This window comes from Gymnodraco acuticeps, unplaced genomic scaffold (assembly GCF_902827175.1).
Source record: "Gymnodraco acuticeps unplaced genomic scaffold, fGymAcu1.1, whole genome shotgun sequence".
In the NCBI taxonomy this organism is placed as follows: domain Eukaryota; kingdom Metazoa; phylum Chordata; class Actinopteri; order Perciformes; family Bathydraconidae; genus Gymnodraco; species Gymnodraco acuticeps.
In genome coordinates, this window is record NW_022992202.1 from 276,958 (window position 1) to 303,821 (window position 26,864).

The 26,864-nt window shown below is 43.6% G+C and overlaps 1 protein-coding gene across 1 annotated transcript in view; it reads right to left on the reverse strand.

The window, feature by feature from the left end:
• The window catches only part of afap1 (actin filament associated protein 1), a 156,278-nt gene that overhangs the window by 62,180 nt on the left and 67,234 nt on the right, over nt 1-26,864 (reverse strand). Inside the window, 6 exon segments of the mRNA XM_034205599.1 lie at nt 4,465-4,540; nt 9,201-9,287; nt 16,026-16,205; nt 16,367-16,578; nt 16,782-16,875; nt 16,877-16,891. Coding sequence (XP_034061490.1) covers nt 4,465-4,540; nt 9,201-9,287; nt 16,026-16,205; nt 16,367-16,578; nt 16,782-16,875; nt 16,877-16,891 — 664 coding nt within the window.

Consider the following 26,864-nt stretch of genomic DNA (forward strand, 5'->3'; position numbering starts at 1 on the left):
CATATTGAATGTGCACTGCGGTCTAACAGAAACATGGGAAATTACTGAGAGAGATGTGTTTACATTAATGTTGATTCAATTATGTGTGGGTGCTTTTGCAATTCTGTAAGTAAAAAAGAAAAGAGGAGAGAGACAAACTGTTGCATTCCTTTTGAATCAGATCCTTGTGGGATCTAAGGCTCTTTGTCTGCTGGTGTAGCTTCCCCACTGGTCTGAGTGGGTTGATTTCAGCTGGCCAGAGGTGGGAGGTAACTAAGTAGATATTGTCCTTAAGTATTATTTTGAGGTACTTGTACTTAACATGAGAATTTCCATTTTATGCAAACAATTGTCCTACTCTACTACATTTAAAAAGGAATAATGTAATTATTTCTAACAGCTTTAGCTACTTTTACAAAATGCATCTCTAAAAATTATAATTCTTAAATATTTCACAAAAGGTCTATCATAACTTTGTCTACAACAGTAAAATGCTACTTGATGCAAAAAATATTAACAAAAATGTTGCATTAAGAAATATAATTATATACACACATAAAGGTAATTTGTTCTGCTCATTGATTACTTTGACTTTTTATACTTTAAGTATGTTTGGCTGATAACACTTTTATACTATTACTTAAGTAAAGGTAACCTATTATGCAAAATTCCCTTTTTGATGAATTTGATACATAAATATGTGTCCCCGGTGTGTAATGGTGCGTTCACACCGGACGCGATGCAATTTTTGGGGGCGGCGCAATTACATGTAAAGTCAATGCAGAGATGGCGCGCATGAAAAGGTTGATGCGAATGCCGCGGCGCGATTGAGGCGATTGAAGGGGGCCGCGACAACCGCTCGAGTTCAATTTTTTCAACTAGAGTGTCAAATTTACGTGAGGTGTTCGCGCGGTAGCCAATCAGCGGGGAGGATCTCAGCCTGCCGTCACTGACGTTGAACCAGAAAACCAAAACATCAGCCGTTAGCTGTTAGCACACAAGGCTCACAGCTCCTCATATCTGTTCAGAAACTGGACAAAAGTTAAACAAGTACAAACCACAGACTGTCTTTGTCATGGCGAATACAGTCGCTACTTTATTTATGTCTGTAGGATGTTGTTGTGAGTTTGGACGGAGCAGCTACAACGTTAGCTTAGCTTGGTCGATCTGATCTTCATTCAGAAAACACGCATTTTAAAAGGTTTTTCGCCTGCCGTCTTGTCTGCACACTTGTCAAAGCATTAATTCATGGTTTTTACTAACCGTTATCAGTATGTTGTTACTTCGGCATCATTTTGAAACATGTATTACAATAAAATGTATGTAAATATGTTCATTTTGTTATAGTTGTAGCCCCCTAGCCAGCGCGTCTTGTTTGAATGATGCGAGTAAACACAACTGACAGCCGCGGTGAAACTCGAGCGTTTAGAGTGATGCGATAAGAGCGAAGCGAATATTCGCATCACGTCCGTTGTGAACGCACCATAAGGAGACTCATAAAGTGTCAGAAAATACAACCCTCTCTCTTTTCCTCCTTACCCACATCTCTAAAAACGAGGGAACAACGGAGCTGATCCAGATTTGCTGCGGTCATGACGGCATTACTAAAATGTGGGCTGAAAAAGGTTCAACGTGGCTTATGATCAAAGATCCAAGTTAGAAAATAAAAGTGTTGGCCAAAAGATGTGATTGAAATGTGTTCCCCTCCACCGATGACATCATCCCCAATGCTCACAATGAGTGTCCAGAGGGAATCTAGACTTTGTATGCTTTCTGAATACAAAAAAACTAAGTAAAGTCAATCGAAGATCGGCTTTAAATGTTTTTTCCCTCCCTATTATGGTTTGAAAACTACCATGGCAACTTAATTAGATAGGAAGCTCTATGTACTCAAACAGTCTAAAGTATTAAAACACAGTCCACACACAATGCAGGCTTTAGGGGGAAAGCAGACACACAGATGTGAAAGAGATTGTAACCTTTTTTTTAAAAGAGCAATTACCATTATGTTTCCCCTTCAGGAGACGAAGAGGAGGAAAACTCTGATCAGGGTATTTTGATTCCAGCAAATCTGCTCTTTTTGTTACCATCCATGGAAAGAATGTGGCTAATTTAGCTGAAAAGAGTGTTCAGTACTCAGTGAGGGAATAACTGAAGTAAGACCAAGAGGTAAGTCCAGGAACTCACTGGAGTGTATTATTAGGCTCTTTCACACCAAGTACTTTTCCCAGGAATAGTTCCCGGAACTTAGTTTCCCGGAAATATTTAGTTCCGGAACTATCTAGTAGATCATGTTCACACCGGAATAAGTCCCTGAGGGAGGATTACGCAAATGAAGCTGCTGACTTCACTTCTTCTTCTGCTTTGGGTTTACTGGCAGGCCGCAAACAACTTCATGGCGTATACTGCCACCCGAAGTCCCCGGCCAGATGTCCCCGGAGTTGGGGACTGGCTTCAGTAGAAGCTCCTGGGAGTCTTCCCAGCAGCTTCTACTGAAGCCTTCCGAGTAAATCACCAGAAGCGCCGACACCTCCTCATCACTCCACCGCTCCCATGTTTTATTTGGTGTCGCCATAAGGTAGTCTCTCTCCGTTGGTGCGCTGGGCTAATGCTAATAATGCTAATGCGAGCAAATAAAATGGCGGTTTCACAAAACCTTTCGGAGTTTTACGGGCCGTGGTTTGCAATTCGCCCAGCCAATCAGAAATTGGAACCTTTTCCTCCCCAGGAAAGTACCACCTCTCTAGCAGGGACTGAAAAGTGGTGAAAAGGTTCCCGAACAAAAGTTCTAGTTCCAGATCTTTTTGGTGTTAACGCAAAATCCCAGTAACTATCGGAACTATTCCTGGGAAAAGTACTCCGGTGTGAAAGCGCCTATTGGGATTTCCCTGATAATTCTGTTGTATTTAATGGATAACAATAAAAGATCATACATCATATTAAGCCAAGGTGTTTCTACCCCACCCATTGCTGTGTTAAACATTGGATTTACAGTCTGCCAAATGTGTGCCTGTATTACAAAATGTAACTATCATGCCACAAATCTCGCTATTCATTTAGGAAGGCAAGGTGAACACTGCATTAAAGTTATTAACTAGCATTAGCTAATAATAACACTACTTAATTTTCACTGGCTCATGGATACTCCCAGTTGAAGGCATTAGCTGAAACAATAAGCAAAGAAGGGCAGCCATATCGCGTTTCTTCATCTGGGAGCAAGTGTACACTGGGAGGCTCAGAAAAACGACTGCCACATACTGAATAATGGTATTACATTTCTACTTTTAACAGGACAAAATGGTCTACACCTCGCTGGAGATGTAATAACAAATTGTATATGATTATAAATTAAGCTCTAATGGGAGATTGTTGCTGATCCCATTTCATATTCTCCATAGTTTCACAGCCAAGTCCATGAATCACTGCTCTGTGCTGACTCCATAAAACCCCAGTTGGATTTGGAAAATGAACTGCTAGTGGGAAATCTGTTTCTGACATTATGTTAGAAAAATTACCTAATCTTAATGATGAAAAAAATTGTGTTATTTCACCCATATCTCATGTTTTTGGTTTCTGGTTCAGCAACTCTCAGTAAATAAAACCAAAAGCCAGGATATATCAGGATATGGGTCCAAATTAAAAACAATTCAAGAACCCGCAACAAAGACATAAAGCCTAACTGTAAGTATTACGGTATGTTAACAACACAATATATATATAATTTATATATATTATAAGATCACCCAAATTTGACAAAGCAATTTCAATGTAAGGTTCAATTACTAACTTTGTCTGGATATTTCCGTTCTGAAAATGCGATGGTCCACATCATTTAAATTGTGTGGTAACACACCCTATATTACATTATATTATTTATTTCTAAAAGCAGTATTTATTCCACTGTACCGTATTTAATTTTACATTCTGTTCTTGTATATATCTTATTCTATTTACATGTATATAGACTCCTGCATGTACTTAGTCAACATTCTCTGCATTATTTAGCTTACTGTATTTTTTTTTAACATGTATACTATATAGTTTAATTCATCTGCATTACTTGTTCAATGGTGTTTCAACATAATCTTGCACTATTTGTATTCTACTCTGTTTCCTCTTGTACTAATTGTATTTGTTTAAAAAAAATAGTTTTATTGTTTTATGTCGTATACATATTTATTTTTCATTGTTCGAGGAGCATGGGACTTTTCATTTCAAGATTTTGATTGCCATGACTACGCTGTGGATACTTCGTCATTGCATATGACAATAAAACCTTTGAATCTTTGAAAAATGTTTTACTTATTTTAACCACCCAGTTAGTCCCCTTTCAATTTCAATGAACCAGATCTTGTCATTTCCTATGCAGGGAGAGTGCTTTCCCAGGGAAGTTCTTCCAGAAATCTTCTGTGCAAATACATTTCCATACTTTTATGAACTGGATGTTATTTACTCACTTATGTTACAGATGACTCAGAATCTTACCTTGGTCCTTGCAGTCGCTGTGTCCGTTCTCATGAGTTGCTTCACCATCGGAACTTGGTTTGTCATAAGATGCCTTCTGCCAGTTAGGGAAGAAGAAAGACAAATTAATGCACAAGAAGGTACCAAGTGAAAAAAAAGAAAGTATCTAAGACACACAGATGTCTTATTACATTTTACATGATAAAACCCTTTAGAGCAGGGGTGTCAAACTCAAGGCCCGCGGGACCTCATTTTATGTGGCCCACAGAGCTTGCAAAGAATATAATATAGAATACAATTGGTGTAATATTTGCTTTCAATTATTTGCCCTAGACTTCTGCTTTCAGACATAGTTATTTATGAAGTTATTACCAGAACTGATAATAATCCAAGGCAGAGCAAATAATGTAATATAATACATTATTTTATATATATTATATATTTAAGCAATAGCTCACGACAGGCCGTGGTATATGCTCATTATATCACAGCTAAGGGGCGTGGTTCGGTCCGACGCGAATATTTTCCATGAGGGGACGAAGGCTGGGAACAATACAACCCTGCCGCTGTGAACAAGTGGAGACGAAGGTCACACTTCTGACACACTCCGTACAGGGTGTGTCAGAGAGGAATGGGAGACATCCCTCAAATAAAATTGAATAAACGAACAGGGGACACTGACAAAAGACATAACGGAGCCACAGAGAGGGCAGACAAATCACTCACCCTTTTTGCTGATGTCAGCGCTAAAAGTAATGCTACTTTGGCTGACAAAACCTTAAGGGGAACCTGATCTAAAGGTTCAAATGGGGCTTTACTCAGTGCACGTAACACCAAAGCCAAGTCCCACTGAGGCACCAGTGTGCGTGACACAGGTCTGAGTCTCCGTACAAACGGCTGGGTGGCTGCTGATCGCTCCCTCCGCCTGGGAGAGAGCGTCCCCGCACCACGGAATTTCCCACGGTCTGCCTGACAGCGTACGCTGTAGGCATGGACACCAGGACGCTCCCGTGCGCTCCGGGCAGGGCCGGCCCTTGGCATAGGCAGTATAGGCGAATGCTAAGGGTGCATCAACCCATGGGGGGCAGCAAAACTATTTCCCGATTTTGGACCAACAAAGTACATCATCTTATCTTAACAGAACCACGCCTATATTGCGTACAGCGCCCATAAAATATGGCGCACCCCCCCCCCCCAATCAGGAGGTACGTTGAACTGCCCCAGCCCCGCAGGCAAGGAGAGAGACCCCATTTGCACGCAAACGCATACGAAACGCAAACTAACCGAATATGATATCAAAAAAGTATTCCGTTCACACGAGAGCGCTCGAAAGCGCTGGAGATGCAGTAGTACATATGCCGGGCCTGTATGTGGCGCCACAAAATACACCAAAAGCAGCGAAGAAGACCCCCGTTGCCATGGTTGCCAAAAGAGTCCTCCAGCCCCTATGGGCCCATGTGCTCGTCACGTCCAAATTGGGATCAATAAAGTACTATCTTATCTATATATATATACTATAATTAGTGTAGCAGCTGACTGACACCTATTTTCAATATGGATTAATCTACCATTTATTTATTTAGTTCAATTTTGATCTATAAACATTTCAGAATAGTGAAAATGTTCACGAGACTTATCAAAGTGCAAGGTTATATCTTTAGATGGTACTGTATGTCTTAATGCTCTTATATGTGACGGTGTGACTTCCATGAAACTAATATTTGATATCTTCCCAACAGACGAGCTGATAGGAAGCCCAATGCCTGTTCCCGCATCTGCAGCTGTCATTTTCCTTTGAGAAAGAGAAAAAGGCCTGTTTCATTTGAAGCACAGCATGTAGAAGAGCATTCCTACTTTAATTGAAGGAATGGAGGAAGAAGCTACGTGTCTAATGACTGAGGAGGAAGCAGCTTGCCTTCTTCATTTCGGCACATCCAAAACTGCAGAATGATAGTGGATTGTACGGACATCAAAATAGCTATCCCCAAGCAAATGGATATCCAGAAAGAGACCTACTCTGCTTACTGTGGCATGCACTCCTTCTAACTACTCCTCGGGGTAGCACCAAATGCTGTGATCACATACTGCAGCAAACTATACCCAGAATCAACAAGTGACAAAGAAATAGTACAGGATTCTGGTGTTCTTCAGCATTTCAAACCTGGAGATCTGATATTGGCTGACAAGGGATTCTTAATCCAGAATATTCTTCCTGAAGGAGTCACTGTCAACATTCCCCCATTCCTCTGTCATGGTCAACTGACACACAGCGAAACACAGGCTACAAAGCTTATCGCACAAAATGGGATTAATGTCGAGAGAGCAAATACTCGTTTGAAAGAATTTGTGATCCTAAAGTTAATTCCATCTCACCTGAGGCACTTCTCAGATAAACTGGTGCAGGTATGTTGCGCACAGAGGTTGCGCTAGACTTTTTCGCTGATCAGAATGACCCGTCGGCCTTTACACAACTCTGACGAGGGGGGGGGGAGCATGCTCGTGAACTGTCAACTGGGGGGGGAGGGACAGTTCACATGCGCCGTGTTATGCATGGTTGCTGCACCTCGCGGGAGCGTGCACAGCGTAAAGCCAAAACTCACAGACATTTCAATGATTTGTACGGCACAGTTAGGTTTGGAAACGGTATAATTTTCTTTTTGGAAGGCATGCATAACACGGCATAACACCGGAGCCTCGCTGCGGGGAAACTTTCGCGCTGTTCCGAGTTTGTTCTAATCTGTCAAAATGACGGACTGCTTTCAGATTTGTCTGTCATTGTTAAAAAAAATCCGTCATAGACGGAAAATATTCGGTTAACGCGACCTCTGGTTGCGCACTAGTGAACTTCCAACGTCCTCTCATAAAAGAGGTGGTTTTTTCTCACTCTGTGAAAAGTTCCAGTTATTAACTCCGTTAGGCTATTTACAAAGCTGTCATCTCCACATTTGGATTTGATGGATATCCATCGATCTGATGAGCAAATGATCAAAGTAGTAACGGAGGGAACATATTTTCGTTTGGATTACTGGTCTGGGGGGAGCTCTCTCGTGTGTGTGTGTGTGTGTGTGTGTGTGTGTGTGTGTGTGTGTGTGTGTGTGTGTGTGTGTGTGTGTGTGTGTGTGCGTTTGTGTATTTTTGCCTTTGTGTGTATTGTGTTTGTTTCCCGGGGAAAACACTCACGAGAAACACCGGCTGTTGCACGCTACTAAAGAGACGTGTTACCATGGAAACCAAACAATGGTGTAGCTATATTGAAGTCCGAGTGGAAACAGTAACATTTGGAGCGTTATGTTAGAATGACACGGGTCGTGACTCACAAATCAGATTTAGTCAGAAATCGGGAGATTGCGAGAAATGCGGGATAAATATAACCTCGGGAGGAAATCGGGAGTCTCCCGCGAAAATCGGGAGGGTTGGCAAGTATGTCACATACAGACGCACTTTTTGCCCCCCCCTCTTCTGAAATGAATCCGGCGCAGCTGATTGACACAGCCATTACTTATAGTTAAATTCAGTGTGGCTAAAAGGAAAAGCTTTGTTAAAATATGCAAGCGCGCAAAAGTCAGTTGAAATGATCTTAAGTTGGCGTGATGTTGAATTCGTGCGACCCAGCTGCTGTACTCGCTTGTAGTTCGTTTATAGCATAACATTAGCATTTTGCTTCTGGCGACTAGATTTATGATTAGAAAATTATAAAAGTAGGGTAGACATGTGGATATTATCCAGCTGAACAAAATGTGATCCGTCTCTTAAATGTGTGTCAACCACAGACCTTATTTCGAGCTATTTTCTAAAATCCTATGGAGAAATTGCCGGAAGGAGTTTACTTCCGGGTTTTAGGATGCGTCACTGTGGCACTCTATTGTAGGGATGCAACGATATATCGAATATCGCGGTAAATAAATGTCTCAATACCGTTGTGAGACTGACAAAATATACCGCGATTTTTTTTGTTTTTTTTTATAATATATATATATTTTTTTTTTTTAAACCTTTATTCAACCAGATGGTCCCATTGAGATCATCAATCTCTTTTTCAAGGGAGACCTGTCCAACATGGCAGCAAGTAGGTTACAACATGAACATAAAACAACAGATAACAATAAAGGACATTGTATTTACAGGGCTACATGTACATACCTAGAGACATTGACAAGTACCAACAATATATCTCGCCCTGTCAATAACAGGCAAAAACTATATTGTTTTTGAAGTGGTGGAGAGACAATGAACAGTTTTACCCATTGCTGTTACCCATGGCCAAAGCATATCTCTCTGTCCCAGCAACATCAGTACCAAGCAAGAAAGTTTTTTCCACAGCAGTGGATATTGTAAACGCCCAAACATCCCAGCTTCTACCTGGAAATGTGGACATGCTCATATTCCTAAAAGATAACCTTGATGATGCTGAGTGAGTGAGTTAGTGAGTTAGAGTTGAGTTACTTGAAAAACTAAAGTGAAACTTGATTTATTCTATTGCAGGGTCTGATTATTATATTGTCGACACTTTAAAATACTTCTATCCTACTAAAATGCTGTAAAAATCAGATATATTAAAGAAAAACAATTCAAGTACAACAATTAATTAAAAAAAATTACAAAAACAAAATTCACATTTTTTTTCTTTATTTTTTCAATATCGCGATAAATATCGTACAGTGGACTTTTTATCGCAATATTATCGTACCGTGAGTTTTTGGTATCGTTACATCCCTACTTTATTGGGGTAAAACGTATCTGTTTATAGGTTAGTTTACCTTTTCCAGTTCAGGTTTGTGCACTGGTGAACCAGATCCAGTTCCATCCAAGTCCACGCCCCCATTAACACACACCTCTCTCATCACCTGAAAAACACAAGGGTATATAGCATGAGCTAATCAGGCACTGCTCACAAGTTCTAACTAGCATAAATCTCCAGTGAAGGAGTTATATATCACACAGGCTCCGCCCTCTACTGGACTCTATGGGTACTACTCTCTATCATGCTATACGTAGCCGGCCAATCGGGGTGAGCCTACCTGAATGCGCGCGCAAGCCCACAGTATATAAGGCGGCTATGCCTCCCGACTGTCATCCTTTTTCTCTTCAGTGAGCAGCAACAACTGAAAAGAAAGCTAAACGTAAAGAAGATGAATAGGAAAATAATATGGACTCACCACTCCTTGAAACTCGGCCTTGCCCTACATGCCCTGGCTTAATTGCGGGCGCTGATCCCCACCGCCTGTGCTTCAAGTGTTTGGGGTCCGACCAAGCAGGGGAAGGCGTCAAACATTCTCCGTCCTGCAGTGCCTGTCGTGCGCTCCCGCGGCTCAGACGCCAACATCGCCTGGAACACTTCCAGGCGCAGTATGTCTTGCCGGACGCTACCACCCAAACCGGTGAGCCGCCTCCGTCAGGGGTTTTATGGCCCGGTTCAGCCAACCCAGCCGGCTTTTGTTTCGCCCCCGTTGCCGGATATCTGGCAGTGTGTGGAGGCGACGTGGCGGCACCCTCTGAGAACGAGGGCTCCGGTGGCTGGCATGGCGGGATTGCTCAGGGCCACACGGACACGACGTGTCCCGCTGTGCCCCCCCTCGATGAGAGCCTGGCGGCCCATCTGCTCCTACAGGCAGCTGGTTGGGCGGAGGGGAAAAAAACGCTGCCTCGTGACCGTGAAACGCCGGAATATCTTGATAAGATATTCCGGCTCGGGGCACAGCTGGTGGCGGCGGCCAATAATCTGGGCGTGTTAGGGGTCTTGCTGATCACCCCTCAGCAGGAAGCCACCGCCTCCCCGTCTCCAGAAGACCGGAGTATTTGGACCGCTGCATAGGACAGATGAATAATCTGGTCCATGGTGTAGCCACCGCAGCTGGCCGTGTGATGTCCCTGGCCACAGTGGAATCATGCCACGTGTGGTTGGGACTCACGGCGCTCTCCAAGAAGGACTGTGATGAGCACCCACGGCTCACGCTGCCTCTCCTGCTCCCTCGGCTGGTTCTGCGAGGCAGGTTCAATTCCAGCAACCCGACGAGCCTCTGTCCCGGCTCCACATCAACAGAGGGCTTCGGGATGGGGTGCACCGTCCTCCCGGAGATGAGGGTGGTGGGAGGAAGTGTCCCGGCGGAGATGGCTTTCTCCACCCAGGACGCGAGGGCGAATCCCGCCTCCTCCCTCTATGATGTATCAGTGAAAAATGCCTTTAATAAAGATGATTGCATTTATTCCTGTCTACGAGTCATTCCTCTCCACAATTCCGCACTTCACCATAATGTTGTCTGTACTGATTCCCCACTCGCCACCCCGGTTGTAACTCCAGTAAAGGAGGCAGCCAGCGGGCGCACGCATGAGAGTGTGATAAACCGCAGGAAGTGCTATCAAAGCGATATGCGAGCGCAGGGGCATTATGACCGGCATATTGTTGTTAGGAGACGCACCGCACCTAGCATAAAAACTCAGATTAATGGTTTTTTCCCTCTGGGTGGAAACTGCATTATGGCGGAGCGCACGCTCCCACAAGAGTGTGTCGCGGTGCGTTCAAGGACCTCAGTGGAAAATCGGCCCTTTCTGTGTCAGCCCCCCATGGGCCAAACTTCCTTTTATGGAGGGTTTGGCGGCGGAGTGGGCCACCAGAGAATACCACAGCTTCTTAGCTGCGGCTCCACAGCTGATTGCATGTCCCCTAACACAGTGTTACGGGGAATGGAAGCTCAGCTGTGTACTGACAGAGTGGATGGACAGGACACTGAGACTGGGTTATTCACTCCAGTTTTCCAGCATCCCTCCTCCATTCAGGGGCATAAGAGAGACAAATCTATCATCCCAAGAGGAGATTTCCTCTTGGCAGATATTCAGGCCCTGTTGCAAAAACAGGTGGTGTCTGTTGTGCACTCTCAGGACAGGGAGAAGGGGCACTATTCCATGTACTTCCTGGTTCCCAAGAAGACAGGACCATTTGAGCCTCTGGAACTCTCCTCCCTGAAAGCACTGTCATGGAAGACAGCGTTTTACTTGCCTTGACTTCGGCTAAGAGAGTGTCTGTGCTCTGTCGGTGCACCCAAGTTGCTTTTTGATCCGGGGTGACCATAGCAGGGCGACACTCAGACTGAACCCCTCCTTTGTTCCCAAGAGCCTAAGGAGTTCATTCAGGTCGAGGGCTATAGGTGTCTTTAATCTTCCACCCAATATTGGGGCCAGGGAGGCTAAATTGCACCTCCTCTGCCCCGTGCGTGCGCTGGCATGTTATGTAGAGCGCACGGCTGCCATTAGGCGCACTGAACAGCTGTTTGTGTGCTTTGGGGATGGTGTGGCTGGAAAAGCTCTCTCCTGACAGGATGCCTATGGACGGGCGGGGAGAGCCCTCCCCACTGGGGTCGGTGCACACTCTACGCGGGCTATGGCTATGCACGGCGGCGTCTTGGTCTACGCCAGGCCCCTTCATAAAGATGTATCTCTTGGACATGTCTGGCTCCTTCTTGTCGTCTGTGCTTGCCGGGGCAACACATGACTGGTGATAGGGGGGGGGGGGGGGGGCTGTGGGTCAGTAGGTGGCTATCCCCCCCTGGGATAGAGTGCACTTATGTTTTTCCCATGCTCCTTAGGGACCTGGGGAACATGATGTGCAGTAAGCTCCATACAGTCTTCCACACAATTTTTTCCATGCACACTTCACGAGGTGAGTGTGTGAGTGTGCCTTATCCAAGCTGCGGCCCCGACTTCTCCACGGTCACGATGGGAGAAAGTGGGGGTGCGGTGGCTGTTAACCAAAGGCCAGTCGGGGGCAGTGTGATGGGTCGATGTTGTTGGACGACAGGGCGTTTATACATCGGGGCTCCACCCACTGTACCCATAGAGTCCAGTAGAGGGCGGAGCCTGTGTGATATATAACGGGGGGTTACGTATTGTAACCCTAGTTATATAAACACAGGCGGAGCCCTCTACCTGGGGGCCCTGTCTTTCCTATGCCGCTCGCTGAAGAGGGTGTAGGATGACAGTCGGGAGGCGTAGCCGCCTTATATACTGTGGGCCTGCGCGCGCATTCAGGTAGGCTCGCCCCGATTGGCCGGCTACGTTTATGCAACTCAGTAGGTGAATGCCCTCATAGCATGATAGAGAGTAGTACCCATAGAGTCCAGTAGAGGGCTCTGCCTGTGTTTATATAACTAGGGTTACAATACGTAACCCCCCGTTTCATGTATAGCATATCTGGGCCAGCAGAATGTTGATTAAGAAGCTAATTTATTTAGCCTGGAAAGCATGCCTGGGTAATGCAGGCCACATGTACGGAGAACTCCCTCCTCTCATATCCCATCATGCCAGTAGCGTAGGCAGAAATGTACTTTAGGGTGGGTCTGTAAAAAATAGGGTGGGCCAGATTTTTCTTCTGGCATCAGAAGCTAACAACAATCCCCGCCGGTACCGGTGGCAGATTACTTTTGGAATACTTTATTTTTCCATAATAGATGGGTATGTTTTGGTGAACAGGAGACACTTATTTGACTGTTTAATGGCTTATCAAGAACTCAAACACGACATCTTGGTATCATTCTGGACAGCTCTCTCATCTGCACCCCACATAAAAAACATCACCCGGACTGCATTCTTTGTACTGTCTTAAAACCTTTCCTTGGAATATGTTATGAATTGTAAGGTGTCCTTGGGTGCTTTGAAAGGCGCCCCTAAATAGAATGAATTATCATTATTATTATCTGAAACGATATAATAACTTTAAAAAAAAATTCCAGTCACTTGCCCCATGCATTCAGCAGCAGCAGGCCATTCACTTTGATTTTATCCATAGCCGCGGGAAGTAATTTTGCTCAGGGGGTGCTGCCAAAAGTGGGGAGGGGGCCGCTTAAAAAAAAAAGAAAAAAGGCGGTGCCGTCAGCGATACGAGCCGCATAAATTGTTTGTTAAAGGCGAGACACCGCAGGCAAAAACATTGTTTTTCATGCACTGGTCAATTTTGAGATGTTGTGCTATTTTGATTCCATAACATGTTTTCTTTCAGGCTTTTGGAAGGAAAACGTACAAAATACACATTTAAGTGTTCATTTTACTATAGTTTGTCTATTTGCGTCTGTATATTTCTCCTAAATTCACCAAAAGTTAGCATTCTAACGTAACATGTACCGCGACCGCTGTTTGCACCATGTCATTAGAGATATTGTTGGAAAGCTCCGTCTCTCCTGCACAATCTCATCGGATCCAAATATGGTCATTTCCTTTGTATCAGCAACCAATCGTGAAAGCACAAAGGGGTCTTAAGGTGAATAGGGTAATTTTTTTAACTTAAAGGTATCAGCTAGACATTTCTCCAGTTAATTACTTACAATAAGGCAATTGTTTTTTGTATTACAAGTTTTCTAAAATAGCATGTTTAAATATGCAAATTATCCATTATTTCATTAAATATGCACATATTTTAACACATTTCAGGAATCGAAATCTGAACTTTGGATAAAGCCAGGTTCAAAATTCTTGTTTCATTTTGTAGTCATATTAGTATCTAAGGCTTTTACAAAAGGGATATTGGATATCTCTTTTTATCACTCCATAAATCAGAAAATACTGTCAACAGCCCTAAAATATCAATTTTCACCATGTTTTTAGGTATACAATGTTGTATAATTCAGGCTATGAATGATATATGAACAAACCCTTCAGTGAAAGCCTTCATAATATTGATAGGAATATAACTGGAAGGTTTGGTGTATGTACGTGCTACTGAAGTTGAAATTTCGAACTCAGAGTAGGTGAAACAACTCATTTTGAGAAAAGGACCTTTAAAGATTGCAGTGAGGCGCTAGCTAAACCCTCTGTTCTTTGAATGACAGCTTGCGCATCGACGCACTCCATGAAGGTATTTCATGTTCGGGGTCATTTGTTTTTTGTATAACCTTGCTTCGTGCAAGTGACAATTGTTGTCGTCTTCTCTGTGAACGTTTTTTTCGCCGTTTTGAGATTTCAATTTCTAGCGGAAAGCTAACCAGGAAGTGTTTTAGCACACCACGTGACGCATCTGAACGAATCACGTTGTCAGAAATTGACACCAGCCAATGAGATTTCGTTTCTAAATATGCGAAGAGGATCAGTTTCTTGATGCTGCTGTAGAGATTTGTATATTTTCATGGCTCTGGTTGTAACTGCCTGGAGAAACCTCTGCCACAACAGGGACTGTTGTTAACTGCCTCAGTTAATAAATAACCATTATAAATAAATTACCATGAATTCAGTCAAAGAAACAAAACACAAATGGTTGGAGTTCTTGTTTCTTGACACCCATAAACACACATTTGTTTCAATGAAAACAAGAAAAACGCAAACCCTGCCAATGACGAGACTGGTGTTTGTATTGATGGTCTGATAGGAAGACCTGTGCTACACTTATTATTTTCTTAAAGACCCTTTGAGTAATGAAAAAGGTGTGCCTCAAAGTGTGGTCAAACTGAGGACTGAGTTGGCAGAGGCTAGCACGCACAAATGATTACAAAAATACCTTTGCACCAGTGGATGTGGAGGGATCTAAAAATAGCTCACAATACACAGTCAAGGACTACAAAATAAGGATTTCCAGGAGATTTTCAGGAAAGGGTAGAAGAGCAAAGGTGAGGAGGAAGAGGGGGCTGGGGGTTTCATTTAAATCGAAAGAACAGATGAGGCCAGTTTTCTTGCCTGTGATCGAAACAAAAAAAGAGCGTAGAGGTGCTGGTACCACAAAAAAAAAATGGAAGCAGGGGTTGAAAAGCAAAAACACAGCCTTTCAGATGTTGGGACGATTGTTTTGTTTTGCTGACTTGTCGAGCAGCCAGAAGGGAAGATCAGAGAGTTGAAGAGGCGATGGGATGAGGTACGCAGAGAAAGAATGTTTGACCTGTTTACAACATACCACCTACACACAATCAGGAAAAGGCTGAACCTGTAGAACAACAGCAAAGCTATTCTCATGAGAGCGAGACCCTTTATTCTTGGAAATAATTAAATGGGAGCTACAGATCTAATTTTACCTTCCTGAGAACAACATCCAAATTAGAGCTGATTCCAGGAACCATCCCCCTGTGTGAACTCTGCTCCGATGACCTGTGGTGAGCCACACTGACACTGTACAGCATCCCTCATTCTGTTTGACAGCTGATCAGCCTCACAAGGCTGTGTTTTAGGTCATCCTTTAAAAGAGTTCAATTATTTTGGGCCTCCTAACTTTTTAACAATTCTATATTCTAAAGACATAATGCTTAAATTGCTTTAGTAAAACATGATACAAATATTAAAGTTTCTTTTTTTTTGATAATCTAAATACAAAAAACGTTTCCTTATTAATAGATATGTCAATCATCAAAAACTGCAAAGTTCATGAGCAGTGATTTGGCGAAGCTAGCTAGCTTATGCTACTTCTTGTGCAGAATCTATCCTGTTATTGTTGCAGAGATAGTAACTAGTTACTAGTTTGTCCTGGAGCTTTAATTGTACAGTATCACATGATCTACATTAGCAAACTAAGTTTGTTCAGTAGAGGTCAGTAGGACTGCTGTGTTCCTGCATTGGTGCAATCTGGTAAGAAACATATGACATATGTAACTGGTTAAGGGGTTGATTGTGTTTACCTTGAGCCACTCCTCTGCCTGCTCCTTGCTCTGCACGGCCAGAACCAGCGCATCCGCCCCCTGGTGGACTATCTTAAGTTCATGCTTCTTCTTTTTGCCATCTTTCGGAATGTGAGTGATGCTACACCCATACAGAGTCAGCTCCATCTGGGGGGTCTGGTCTTTGGAGGACTTGTAACACTGAAGGCAGAGAAATTGGGCAAACATGATGCTCTAATATTTTCACAGTCATTATTTCGAGAATAACTGTTACGCTATTTGCATACATTCACACATTTGTACCTAGATCACCTGTAGATAGTGTGCCTCGCTTGGCTAATATGAACAGAGGAGTCCCTTACCAGCAGTTTGTTCTCTTTGATGACACAGAGCAGTTTGGTCCACTGTCCAAAGCGCTTCTTGCGCAGCAGGAATGCACAGATCCGAGCGTCCTTCACCAGATCCATGGACGCCTCTGCAGATGGCCACTGGTGACGCATCTTCTGGCCCTTTCCATCCTCCTCTTCCTCATCATACGACTCATAAGAGCTGCTCATGGCGTCCGAGTCATAGTCTGAAAGGAAGGGGCAGAAGGCACAAGGAAATAGCTCATTCTTTTTCATATTCTGCCTTTAACTGCCTTTAATTAAATTACCAGCAAAGATAAAAAAATATGTAAATGCTTGTTTTGTAGTTTGTCCATTACCTAGTGTACGTATGGCTATGAGTAAATGGTAGGTATTAATGATGTGTATTGTAAATCAGTGTTCCACTCACTGGCTGTGATGTATTCGGGAGCTTTTCCAGGACTTAAAGGAACTGCTTCCTCATAGTAGCCTTCTGGTAGAGAGGAGCTGGGCAGAGGGGGGGGGGGCGGTGTTTGGAGGCTGCAGAGAGAACAGAAGCGTCCATTGATTAGAGGGAAGTTCCAGAATTAACCATATCAAATTAAAATGACACTGACAGCTTTCATCATTTACTCCCACACAACATTTCACAAGCAAATAATTAACATTTTAGAAATGGTCTTAACTAATTTAAATATGTTTTACTCTACTCATTTATTCTATTTCTATTTGTCATGCAAACAGATTACATCTTCATAAACCTCAGGTCATATGCCCCCTGTTTGTGTTGCTAAGGTTTTGGCAGCAGAATTAAAGTTTGTCCTTGAGTTTTTTAAGTAAACAGTTATCAAACATTTAGATACAAATGGAAACATCTTAATAAGTCCTCCATCCGTCACTGCATCTTCCACTGATGGTGTCTATATATTTTGTATGCTTTGGGACAGTTTTCGGAATTAAAACGTAGGTAAGTCTAAATAAACTGAAGTGATGCTCCAAATGATTTGGCGCCTCTAAGCAGTGCTCTCGCCCCAGCCTTCATTTAGTTCATGTGTTTTCAAGTGATAGTGTGCTTTACCATGGTTATATAGTGCTGTGGTGTTGTGTTGTTTAGGGCTGTATTTTATGTCACCTTTTTTCTGGGTTAGGGTTACATTACATACATTACATAATCAAATAAATGAGATGGTCCAGTTCTCTTGGCCAGCACTGTGAATCTTAAATCAAACTTTCCTTAAAGGTAGGGTATGTAAGTTTTAGAAACAGGCTTGAGATACACTTGTTATATTCCATGGAATGCTCTTAACATCCCGATAGCAATGAATATCTTAAAAAATATATAAAAAAATGTCATCTGTGGAAGCCGTAGTACTGTAAAAAGCATGACCAATCATCTGAGCCGGCCCGGCTAAAATAACTGGATGTACCTGCCTGTCAGCCTTCCATCTGTGCACAGACTTATCTCGTGCCCTCATTGGTCATGTGCGCGTTCGTGTGTGTTTGAGGAGGGGCTCTGTAAGGAAGTGGCAGATTTTCTCCGGTCGTGTATTTTCAAATTCTGCGATCTCGAGCCGGTTTCTCAAACTTACATACCCTATCTTTAAATAAAGTGAATGTGAAGCATCATATGATACTAATTAAGCCCAAAACTTCGTATACAAGGTATTTCTCGTTCACTGAGCCAAATGCAAAGGTCCTTCTTCATATTTCTCTTGTCACAGTCCAAAAAATCCCCTCCCATACACTTCATAATACTACATCATCATGCTCATGTTTCTCTTTTTTCACCTATGAGTCAAGTGACAGACTAGGCCCAGAAACCTTATTTTCATTTCCTTTGGGGGAGACTCTTGGAATGCATATGCTGCCCTGCTTCACTCCAAAGCCGCCAAATCTTTCTCCCACCCCACCCTTAAAAACAAAAGAAAAAAATCCCAGGAGAGGAAATCAGAGGGAAAGAAAGGCAGGGAAAAGAAGAAGAGCAGTCAGACTCCACTGTCAACCAGTATGGCACAGTATCAGTGTGAGAGGTGGATGTGTTTGTGTTGGTGGGGGCTGATTGTTGATATGAGGGCCGCAGCTTCATATCTCACATCCCATTCACTTCCTTTCCATGATTTTAAAGCAAAAATACAATTTATCAGGGAGAATTGAAATGTTTCCGTAAGCATTTTTTGCTTGTGTAGGGCATAATACATTATACCTAAAAAAAAATTGCTCGCTATTTAATGACCCAGACTTTAAAGGCACTGGGGTGAGGAGAGAATGTGTGCATACATATATACAGACAGCATATAAACACACAGACGGACTTTCCCTTTGCTTTCTCTTCCAAAACGTCACACAGTGTGCTGCAAAAGTCTGAGCAGAGATTTCTTCAGTTTCAATGTGTTCCGCTCGCTGCTGCGCACAAACTACACAAATGCTATGGTTTGGGAATGCAGATCTCCAAACCATCTGTGGCCTATCCTCATACGATAGTATATTTGTATGTACTGATCAAGATTGGGGTTCTCTCAGTGGCGAGCCGTCAGGGCCCTGTGAGGGCCTAAGATATTCTAAAAAATAATATTTGAAAACGTTAAAAAAATGTAAAAAAAAATTACATATTTGTTTTTAAAATATTTTGTTGTTGTTACATTTTTCATTAGTTTTACCAAAATAACTTGATTTAATTGTATTTAAAATAATATTTCAAAGAAATAAATCCTTCGAATCTGCCTGTTCAGTTTCTGTTGGAATGTGAAGGGTTAAATGCCGTCTCTGCGAGTTATGTGAAGACGGGAGGGCTTGTTGGTCCCTCTCTACATTCACAGAGGGCCAGCTATAGTAACTCAACGAGAGTAATGTCAAATGACAGTACAATTGACCAATCATATCTTCCCTCTAAATGGGCGGGCTTTATTTTCGCGGACTTTATGACAAGTTCCGCCCGCTGTGAGGTCTATGCAAGTGGTGCAGTGACGCGTCCTAAAACCCGGAAGTAAGCTGCGCTCGGATTCCCTCGACAGAAAGCAGTGAGATTTCTCCATAGGATTTTGGAAAATAGCCCGAAATAAGGTCTGTGGAAAACGAACCTGTTAGATAAATGCACGTTTTGTTCAGCCGGATAATATCCACATGTCTACCCTACTTTTATTATTTTTGAATCATAAATCTAAATGATAGATTTATGATCGATAGATTTATGATTAGCATAAGTTCGTTCATGATGGCTCACTTCAGTGATAGTGATGACATCGTTGCGAAATTATTAACCGAGTCATTTTCAAGATTGAGTTACAATGATAAACTGGAGTGGCAAAGGATCAGCTGAATGACCCGCAAGTGCTTCATCCAAAAGGACAGGAGGATGGACTTTGTGTTTCAGTGATTTGATCATCAAAGGTAGGCCTAACGGCCCGTCTACACTACAGGCATAAACAAATCTTGAAGCTGGGCGTGTCTGACGGCCCGTCTACACTACAGGCGTCAAAAAATGCTTTCAACGCTTCGCCCATTCATTTGAATGGGGTGACGTAGGATATTTTCAAACTTCGCCGAACTGCATTGTGGGTAGCATGGCAAGGCGTTGCAAGCATCGCGAGCGTCTATCGGCGTCAAAAGTTGAACAATGTTCAACTTTTGAGGCTCGATGCTTGCTCGAAGCTGGCGTCAGCCAATCAAATCCCGTTTGTGCAAATCTGCCAGTACAAGCTAGCCAATCAAACCGCGTGTATGCTGGGAGAGACTACGCAGGTCATTTCCTCATATTCAAAAAAATGGAGGGAAAATTCATTATAGCGGTAGTGAATCACCCGGTGCTGTATGATCAGTCTCTGTTCATCTACCGGGATACAAACCGGAGGAGCGAGGCATGGAGGGAGGTGGCAGAGACAGTGGGTGAAACTGGTAGGTTTTCGCCTGTTTGGGGATTTTATATCCAGTTTACTTCGTTTTAACATTGCTATTGCTTTGTATGTCGGGGGCGGGAGATTCATGTGATTGGTTGTTGGTCGCGTTGCTCGCAAAAAATCGCCAAGCCTCAGACACGCCCAGCTTCAAGCTTTTTCGACGCCTAGTGTAGACGGGCCGTGAGGCTTGGCGATTTCTCACGCCCAAGGCGACCAACAACCAATCAGGAATCTCCCGCCCGCCCCCGTTATACAAAGCAATAGCAATGTTAAAACGAAGTAAACTGGATATAAAATCCCCAAACAGGCGAAAACCTACCAGTTTCACCCACTGTCTCTGCCACCTCCCTCCATGCCTCGCTCCTCCGGTTTGTATCCCGGTAGATGAACAGAGACTGATCATACAGCACCGGGTGATTCACTACCGCTATAATGAATTTTCCCTCCATTTTTTGGAATATGAGGAAATGACCTGCGTAGTCTCTCCCAGAAATACACGCGGTTTGATTGGCTAGCGCTTGTACTGTCAGATTTGCATACACAGGATTTGATTGGTTGATGCCAAGCATCGAGCCTCAAAAGTTGAACATTGTTTAACTTTTGATGCCGATAGATGCTCGTGATGCTTGCAAAGCCATGCCATGCTCCCCACAATGCAGTTCGGCGAAGTTTAAAAATCTTCTACGTCACCCCATTCAAATGAATGGGCGAAGCGTTGAAAGCATTTTTCGATGCCTGTAGCCGTAAGTCATTTTCAATGTGTGTGCCGCCGTGCCGACTTAATTCATTTGTAATTGTTACTTGTCTGTGGGTGCCCTGTCATGATAGGTGTTTATATAAATGGTGTTGTTTTGTGTGGTAGAGGGTTGCTGTCATTGATGCGTTTTGCACCCCGGGCCGCTGTTTTGATATTCCGCTGACGTAATAACTCTTCTTTTTTTTCGAGGGGGGAGGGGGGGGGGGGGGTCAGAGGGCCTAGGTATAAAAGTCATGGCTTGCCACTGGGTTCTCTTCATCTACTAACAATTAGTTACATTTTTTTTTTAATTTAAATCCTTGTGGGAAGCCCCAGCCTACAGATGAGAGCAGCTCTACATCACTTCCTGGTGTAATTACTGCCCCGCTCACTTTCCTGTGAAAACAAGGCATCGGTGCCAAGCGGGAAAAATACTTTCATAATCCCTAAAAGCTGCTGTGTCATGATTTGCCAATAAAACAGGCTCTCAATACAGGACGAGATCATAACCGATGGGACCCTGTGAGTCAATACATGTGCGTCTGTGGGAAACACTTCATCACAGCTACCTGACGATGATAATTAGGCTAATGCCAATTATCAAAGTAAACATTTTTAAAGTTAAAAGTCAAAGTAGTGAGTGTAGATGCTGCATGGTCCGGCCCTTCACCTAATTCATAAACACACGCAAACAATAAAACATTAACTCCAAAAAATGTTGTTTTGCTGTTTGTAAAAATCTAGACAGCAATAAAATACAGTATAATGGGCTACTGACTGTTGTTCCTGGCCACGGTCAGGGTCCTTTAACACAGTGTTTCTCAAACCTTTTCATACCAAGGACCACTTAACCAATAAAAAAACACTCACACTCAAAGTAAACATTTTTAATGTTAAAAGTCAAAGTAGTGAGTAGATGCTGCATTTAAATATAAAACACTGACCGGCAAAGGAAATCCCAGTTTCAGTGTGAGCTGCTGCCTGCAGGACATCCATCCAGTGTGAGAAAAAGTTTTTAGAGAGTACTTGTCCATGGACAAGTGAGTTTGCCAATTTACTTGTCCGAATAAATTTGTCACTTGTCCAGAATGGACAAAAATTGGGGCCACTGGAATCTTCTTCTTCGTCATCATATTTGACATTTTCCCACGGTTTTTACGACACCGCTAACGTAAGTGAGCGGTAAGATTTTACTGCATCACACATAGGGTTGGGTATCGTTTGGATTTTAACGATTCCGGTTCTGCTTTTCGATTCCGGTTATTTTCGGTTCTCAATTCCGGTTCTTTGAGAGGCTGAAAATAAGTCCCATGACAAACTGGGAGAAAAATATATTTATGAAAACATTAAGTCAAATCTGTATTCCTATTTACAAATCACTTCATACTGTTTAATTTCTTACGGTTATTGAATACAAGTGGTGCAGTTTGAGAATGTACAATTGGTCCAGTCTCCTCTGATGTTACACTGCAACCTGTCTGTGAGACAGAGTCCAACCACACATGTCCAACACATACGTGTAGGACATAACCTAATAATAATAATACATTATATTTATAGCCTATAGGCCTAGCGCTTTTCTACAACTCAAAGACGCTTACACATGTCCTGCAATACACATGCTGCAGCTGCCCAACTGCTCACTGTTTGTAAAAGTAAATAGTATTTTTATTTCAATAATGTAGCTACTTTCTATACCCTGCTTCATAAACAATACTGACATCCCTGGGGGTCCGGGGATGTGAGGACAGCGCGAGGACACAGACAGGGAGGCTGCTTCACTTCATAAAGGAAATGGTGGTCAATATTAACAACACAGGAGCTAAAACGCTTAATAACCTTCATTACGTGTTAGAGAAAGAAAGTTTGACAAAGATGAGGCTGTTAAACGGGCAGCGGATCTGCTGTGTGTAGAAAGAGAGAGACGCTGAGCTGCAGCGATCAGCTGATACGGAGCATAGAGAGAGAGAGCTGCGGTCAGCAGGGCTCGGCCTCGCCTCCTGTCCTCACAACTCTTATTAATCCCGGGACCGGACAATTGTTATTTGTTCCTACTTGGAACCGAGTTTTGCTTCCCAACCCTGCCACTGTGCTACACTTCCCGCCCGCCCCGCTCCCGTCTCTGTACAGAAAGCGGCGAGATGCATTTCCTTAGGAATCGACAAACAGAACCGAAACTAAAATTTCTAAACGAACAATGGCGGACACGTAACATTTGCGAATGAGTTCTGCCTTTTGTAAACTGAATTTATCAATAATTTGTCAAAAAATCAGGGCGAAAAACTTCACTTGTCCGCCGGACAAGTCAATTGAAAGATCTACTTGTCCGATATTGTTAATAACACGTCCCGGACGGTGGAACGTGTACTTTTTCGCCCACTGCCATCCCCTATAGATTTAAATTAAACTATGAATCTAAACCAATCATCGATCTCAAATGACTGTGTAATGGTTTGCCTGACCGACCATCGCAATTTGGCTCCTTGTAGATAAGAAAAGCCCAACAAAAAGTCAAATGAATATTTCGACAGAATATTCCGAATTTAAGCTTGATACTGTATATTGACCGATAGCTTGTGTATTCTCTATTGACCCCAAAGGATTGAAAATGTAAGGCCATTATTTCTATTACAGAACAGAAGAGCTTACAGAAAGCCTTTTATTCCCAAGGTTTAGCATTCTACTTGCTTGACCCGGCTACTGTAAGAAGATACAACATATGGTATAGTCAAATACTAGGAAGTATTTTTGCCGCCCACTTTTTCTCACTTAAAGTAAGAGACTTTTGTCATGGCTTGGCTCTCAGCCACAACAAACTCGCGACAGAAAACGAGGGCGTGAATAGAAAAAGAGAGTTTATTCCCTGCTGCTGAAGGACACAAACAGGCGAAACAAACGACGAAACAAGAGGTCAGCTGGTCGTGGCTGCTCTTCGCGTTACGTCCTCCTGCCAGAGAGAGAGAGAGCAAGATCTGGCCCAGTCCTTTATCCGGCTAGCTCCAGCCGCCAGGTGTCCTCAATCCCCGTGAGCACAAACAGAGGAAGAGTCATTAAAAGGGCCACACACACACACACCACCAGAGATAGTGAGGCAGGGGTTGTCACACCCCCCCCCCCCCCTTAAAGTTGGTGTCCCCAGGGCCACCGGCACCACAAACCAACCCCATCCCAAACCAAAGCAAAAAGTCATGGAAAACAAAACCACACATATGGCACTCCCCCAGAACCCCAATGAAATACACCACCTTCACACAGCAATCCTCGCCTTCAGCACCCAGCCACACCTTTAGCAACACCAGTATCTGAGAAGCACACTTGTATCGGCTGTAGTGGTGCTGGTTTGATCTTCTGGTTTGGTTTCCCTGTTAGCTGACACACATGACATATTCTAATATACTGCGACACATCTCTCTTTAGACGTGGCCAAAAGTAGTGTCTCAGGATGTTCAAATATGTTTTCCGAACCCCAAAGTGTCCACACTCATCATGTGCGACTTTCAGGACAAGAGGACGAAACTTAGTTGGCACCACCAGCTGAAAAACCTCAGTTCCCCCACCATCAACAGCCACAGGAACCCATCTTCTAAACAAGTCATTATGCAACATGTATCCACTTGAAGCGTTTTCCCCCTCTGCAACTGGCGCAACACAGTCAAAAAGGTCTTTCAACGAAGAATCCTGACGTTGCTCCTCTCCCACCTCATGGTGTGTAAGTAATACCGAAAACTCAGACAAAGATGGAACCTCCACTGTGTCAGTTGACTTTCCATCTGGTAGCAAGTCATGATCCCTTTTGGCCCTAGCACGTGTGATCACACACGAGGCCGTGACGTCTGGTACCACTGTAGAGCGCTTCTCAGATCCTGACTCAATCAGACCACCAGTGACTAACAACACAGAGGGAACATCAGCCCAGACTCTACCACCTGCCAAACCGTTACCCAGAATGAAATGTATCCCCTTGATTGGAAAAGCTGGACGTACACCAATAGCTACCTCCCCTTTAACAAGGTCACAGTCAAGATACATCTTATGAACAGGAACAGGGAAAACCGCTAATCCCATCCCCCGACTCCGAACTGTGTCACCAGTGTCACTTTCCTCAGACAAAGGCAGAACAGAGTCAACGATGAAGGAGTCAAATGCACCTGTATCCCTCAAAATTTTAATTGGAACTCTGACATTGCTACCTACCAATGACACCAAGCCCTCTCTTATAAAAGGAGCATAGGACGCCAAAACCTCTGATCCCCATAAGTGGCCCGTAAGTACCTCGTCAACACAGCAGCAATTCACAGGAACAGCTAATGCAACTGGTTTACCCACACATTTTCCTCCCTTGGATTTTGCTCTAAGCGCCGGACATTCTGGTTTCCAATGGCCTTTCTCACGACAATAGTTAGAAGTATCCTCAGATTTGTCCCAAGCCACTTTCTTTGGATCCATCCCCAATGAACCAACATCAACAGCCCTTCTACTTCCTTCAAAAACAGGTAGAGCTCCCGCACGCCCTCCGAACATGCCCTTATGAAGTAACACAAACTCATCCGCTGCCACCGCAGCTTCGGACACCGAAGTTACCCTGTGTTCTGTTATATAAGTAGCAATATTGTCAGGAAGAATGTTTTTGAACTGTTCCAAAATCATGAGTTCACCCAAATTGTCAAAAGAAGTGATGTCCAGAGCAGCTAACCAACGTTTAAAATGAACAGACAAATCCCTCGCCCTTTCCACATATGTTTGACTTTGTTTTTTTTCCAAGGACCTAAAACGCTGTCGATGAGCCTCAGGAACGAGTTCATATGCTCTAAGCACCGCCAATTTTATTTTAACATAGCTAGAGCTATCCTCCGGACATAACGCAGAATATGCGGACTGTGCTCTTCCTGTGAGCACACACTGAAGCATCAGGGCACAGTCTGCATCCAGCCAATCCCTAGCCTTAGCTACCCGTTCAAAAACCAAAAAAAAAGTGTCAAGATCACTTTCATTAAATTGCGGTAACAAGCGCAAGTTGCTAGAACCAATGATGGGACCTGGGCACCTGTTCACCGTGCCACTCACCCAACACCGCACCATCTCTGACCATATAAAGACGTTGTCCTTCCATATCCAGTTTGGCTTTCTCGGTCTCCTGCCGCATCCGCTCCACTGCAATTTCCTTTTCAAACTCCATCTCATACCTCATTTTGTCATGACTCAGCTGCAACAATAACATCTCCTTCTGCTGCTCAAAGGACAGTGAACTAGCCTGCAACAGCGGTTTTAACAACACCCCTCCTTTCTCTGCCGGAGACACTCCCGTTTCACCTAATGCCGACACAATAGTCTTTTATAGTGCTTTTTAGCCTCTTATCGCCGACGATTTCCACCGAGAAATGTTCAGCAATAACGAGCAGCTGCTCCATTGAGAAATTGCCAAGGGCTTCCTGAGACAGAGCCATGATAAATGCGTCTACATCCGCCATACTACCACACAACACCGGAGCTTACACTGAGACGAAAGAAAAAATAAATGATTGGAGTTCCCCCACTAACTATGACACCCGCTAACTAATCTCCTCCCTAGTCTTCATGTAGTTACTTGCGGCGGGTACTTATGCACTGGAGACCGCTGGCCCAGCAAAGCGACTAGCAAGCTAGCCACAATACTGCGACCACGGCCATGCCCCAAGCCGAGGCTTCAGCCACTTTCACCACAACATTAAACACCCCGCCCAACGATCCCAAGGGAACCGTCGCTACAACCTACCAGGGGAAACTCCGCACAAATAATGAAATAACTCCCAACACAAGCTTACCTTACCGGAATGGACGAGCCCCCAGCTGTCGTGGCTTGGCTCTCAGCCACAACAAACGCGCGACAGAAAACGAGCGCGTGAGT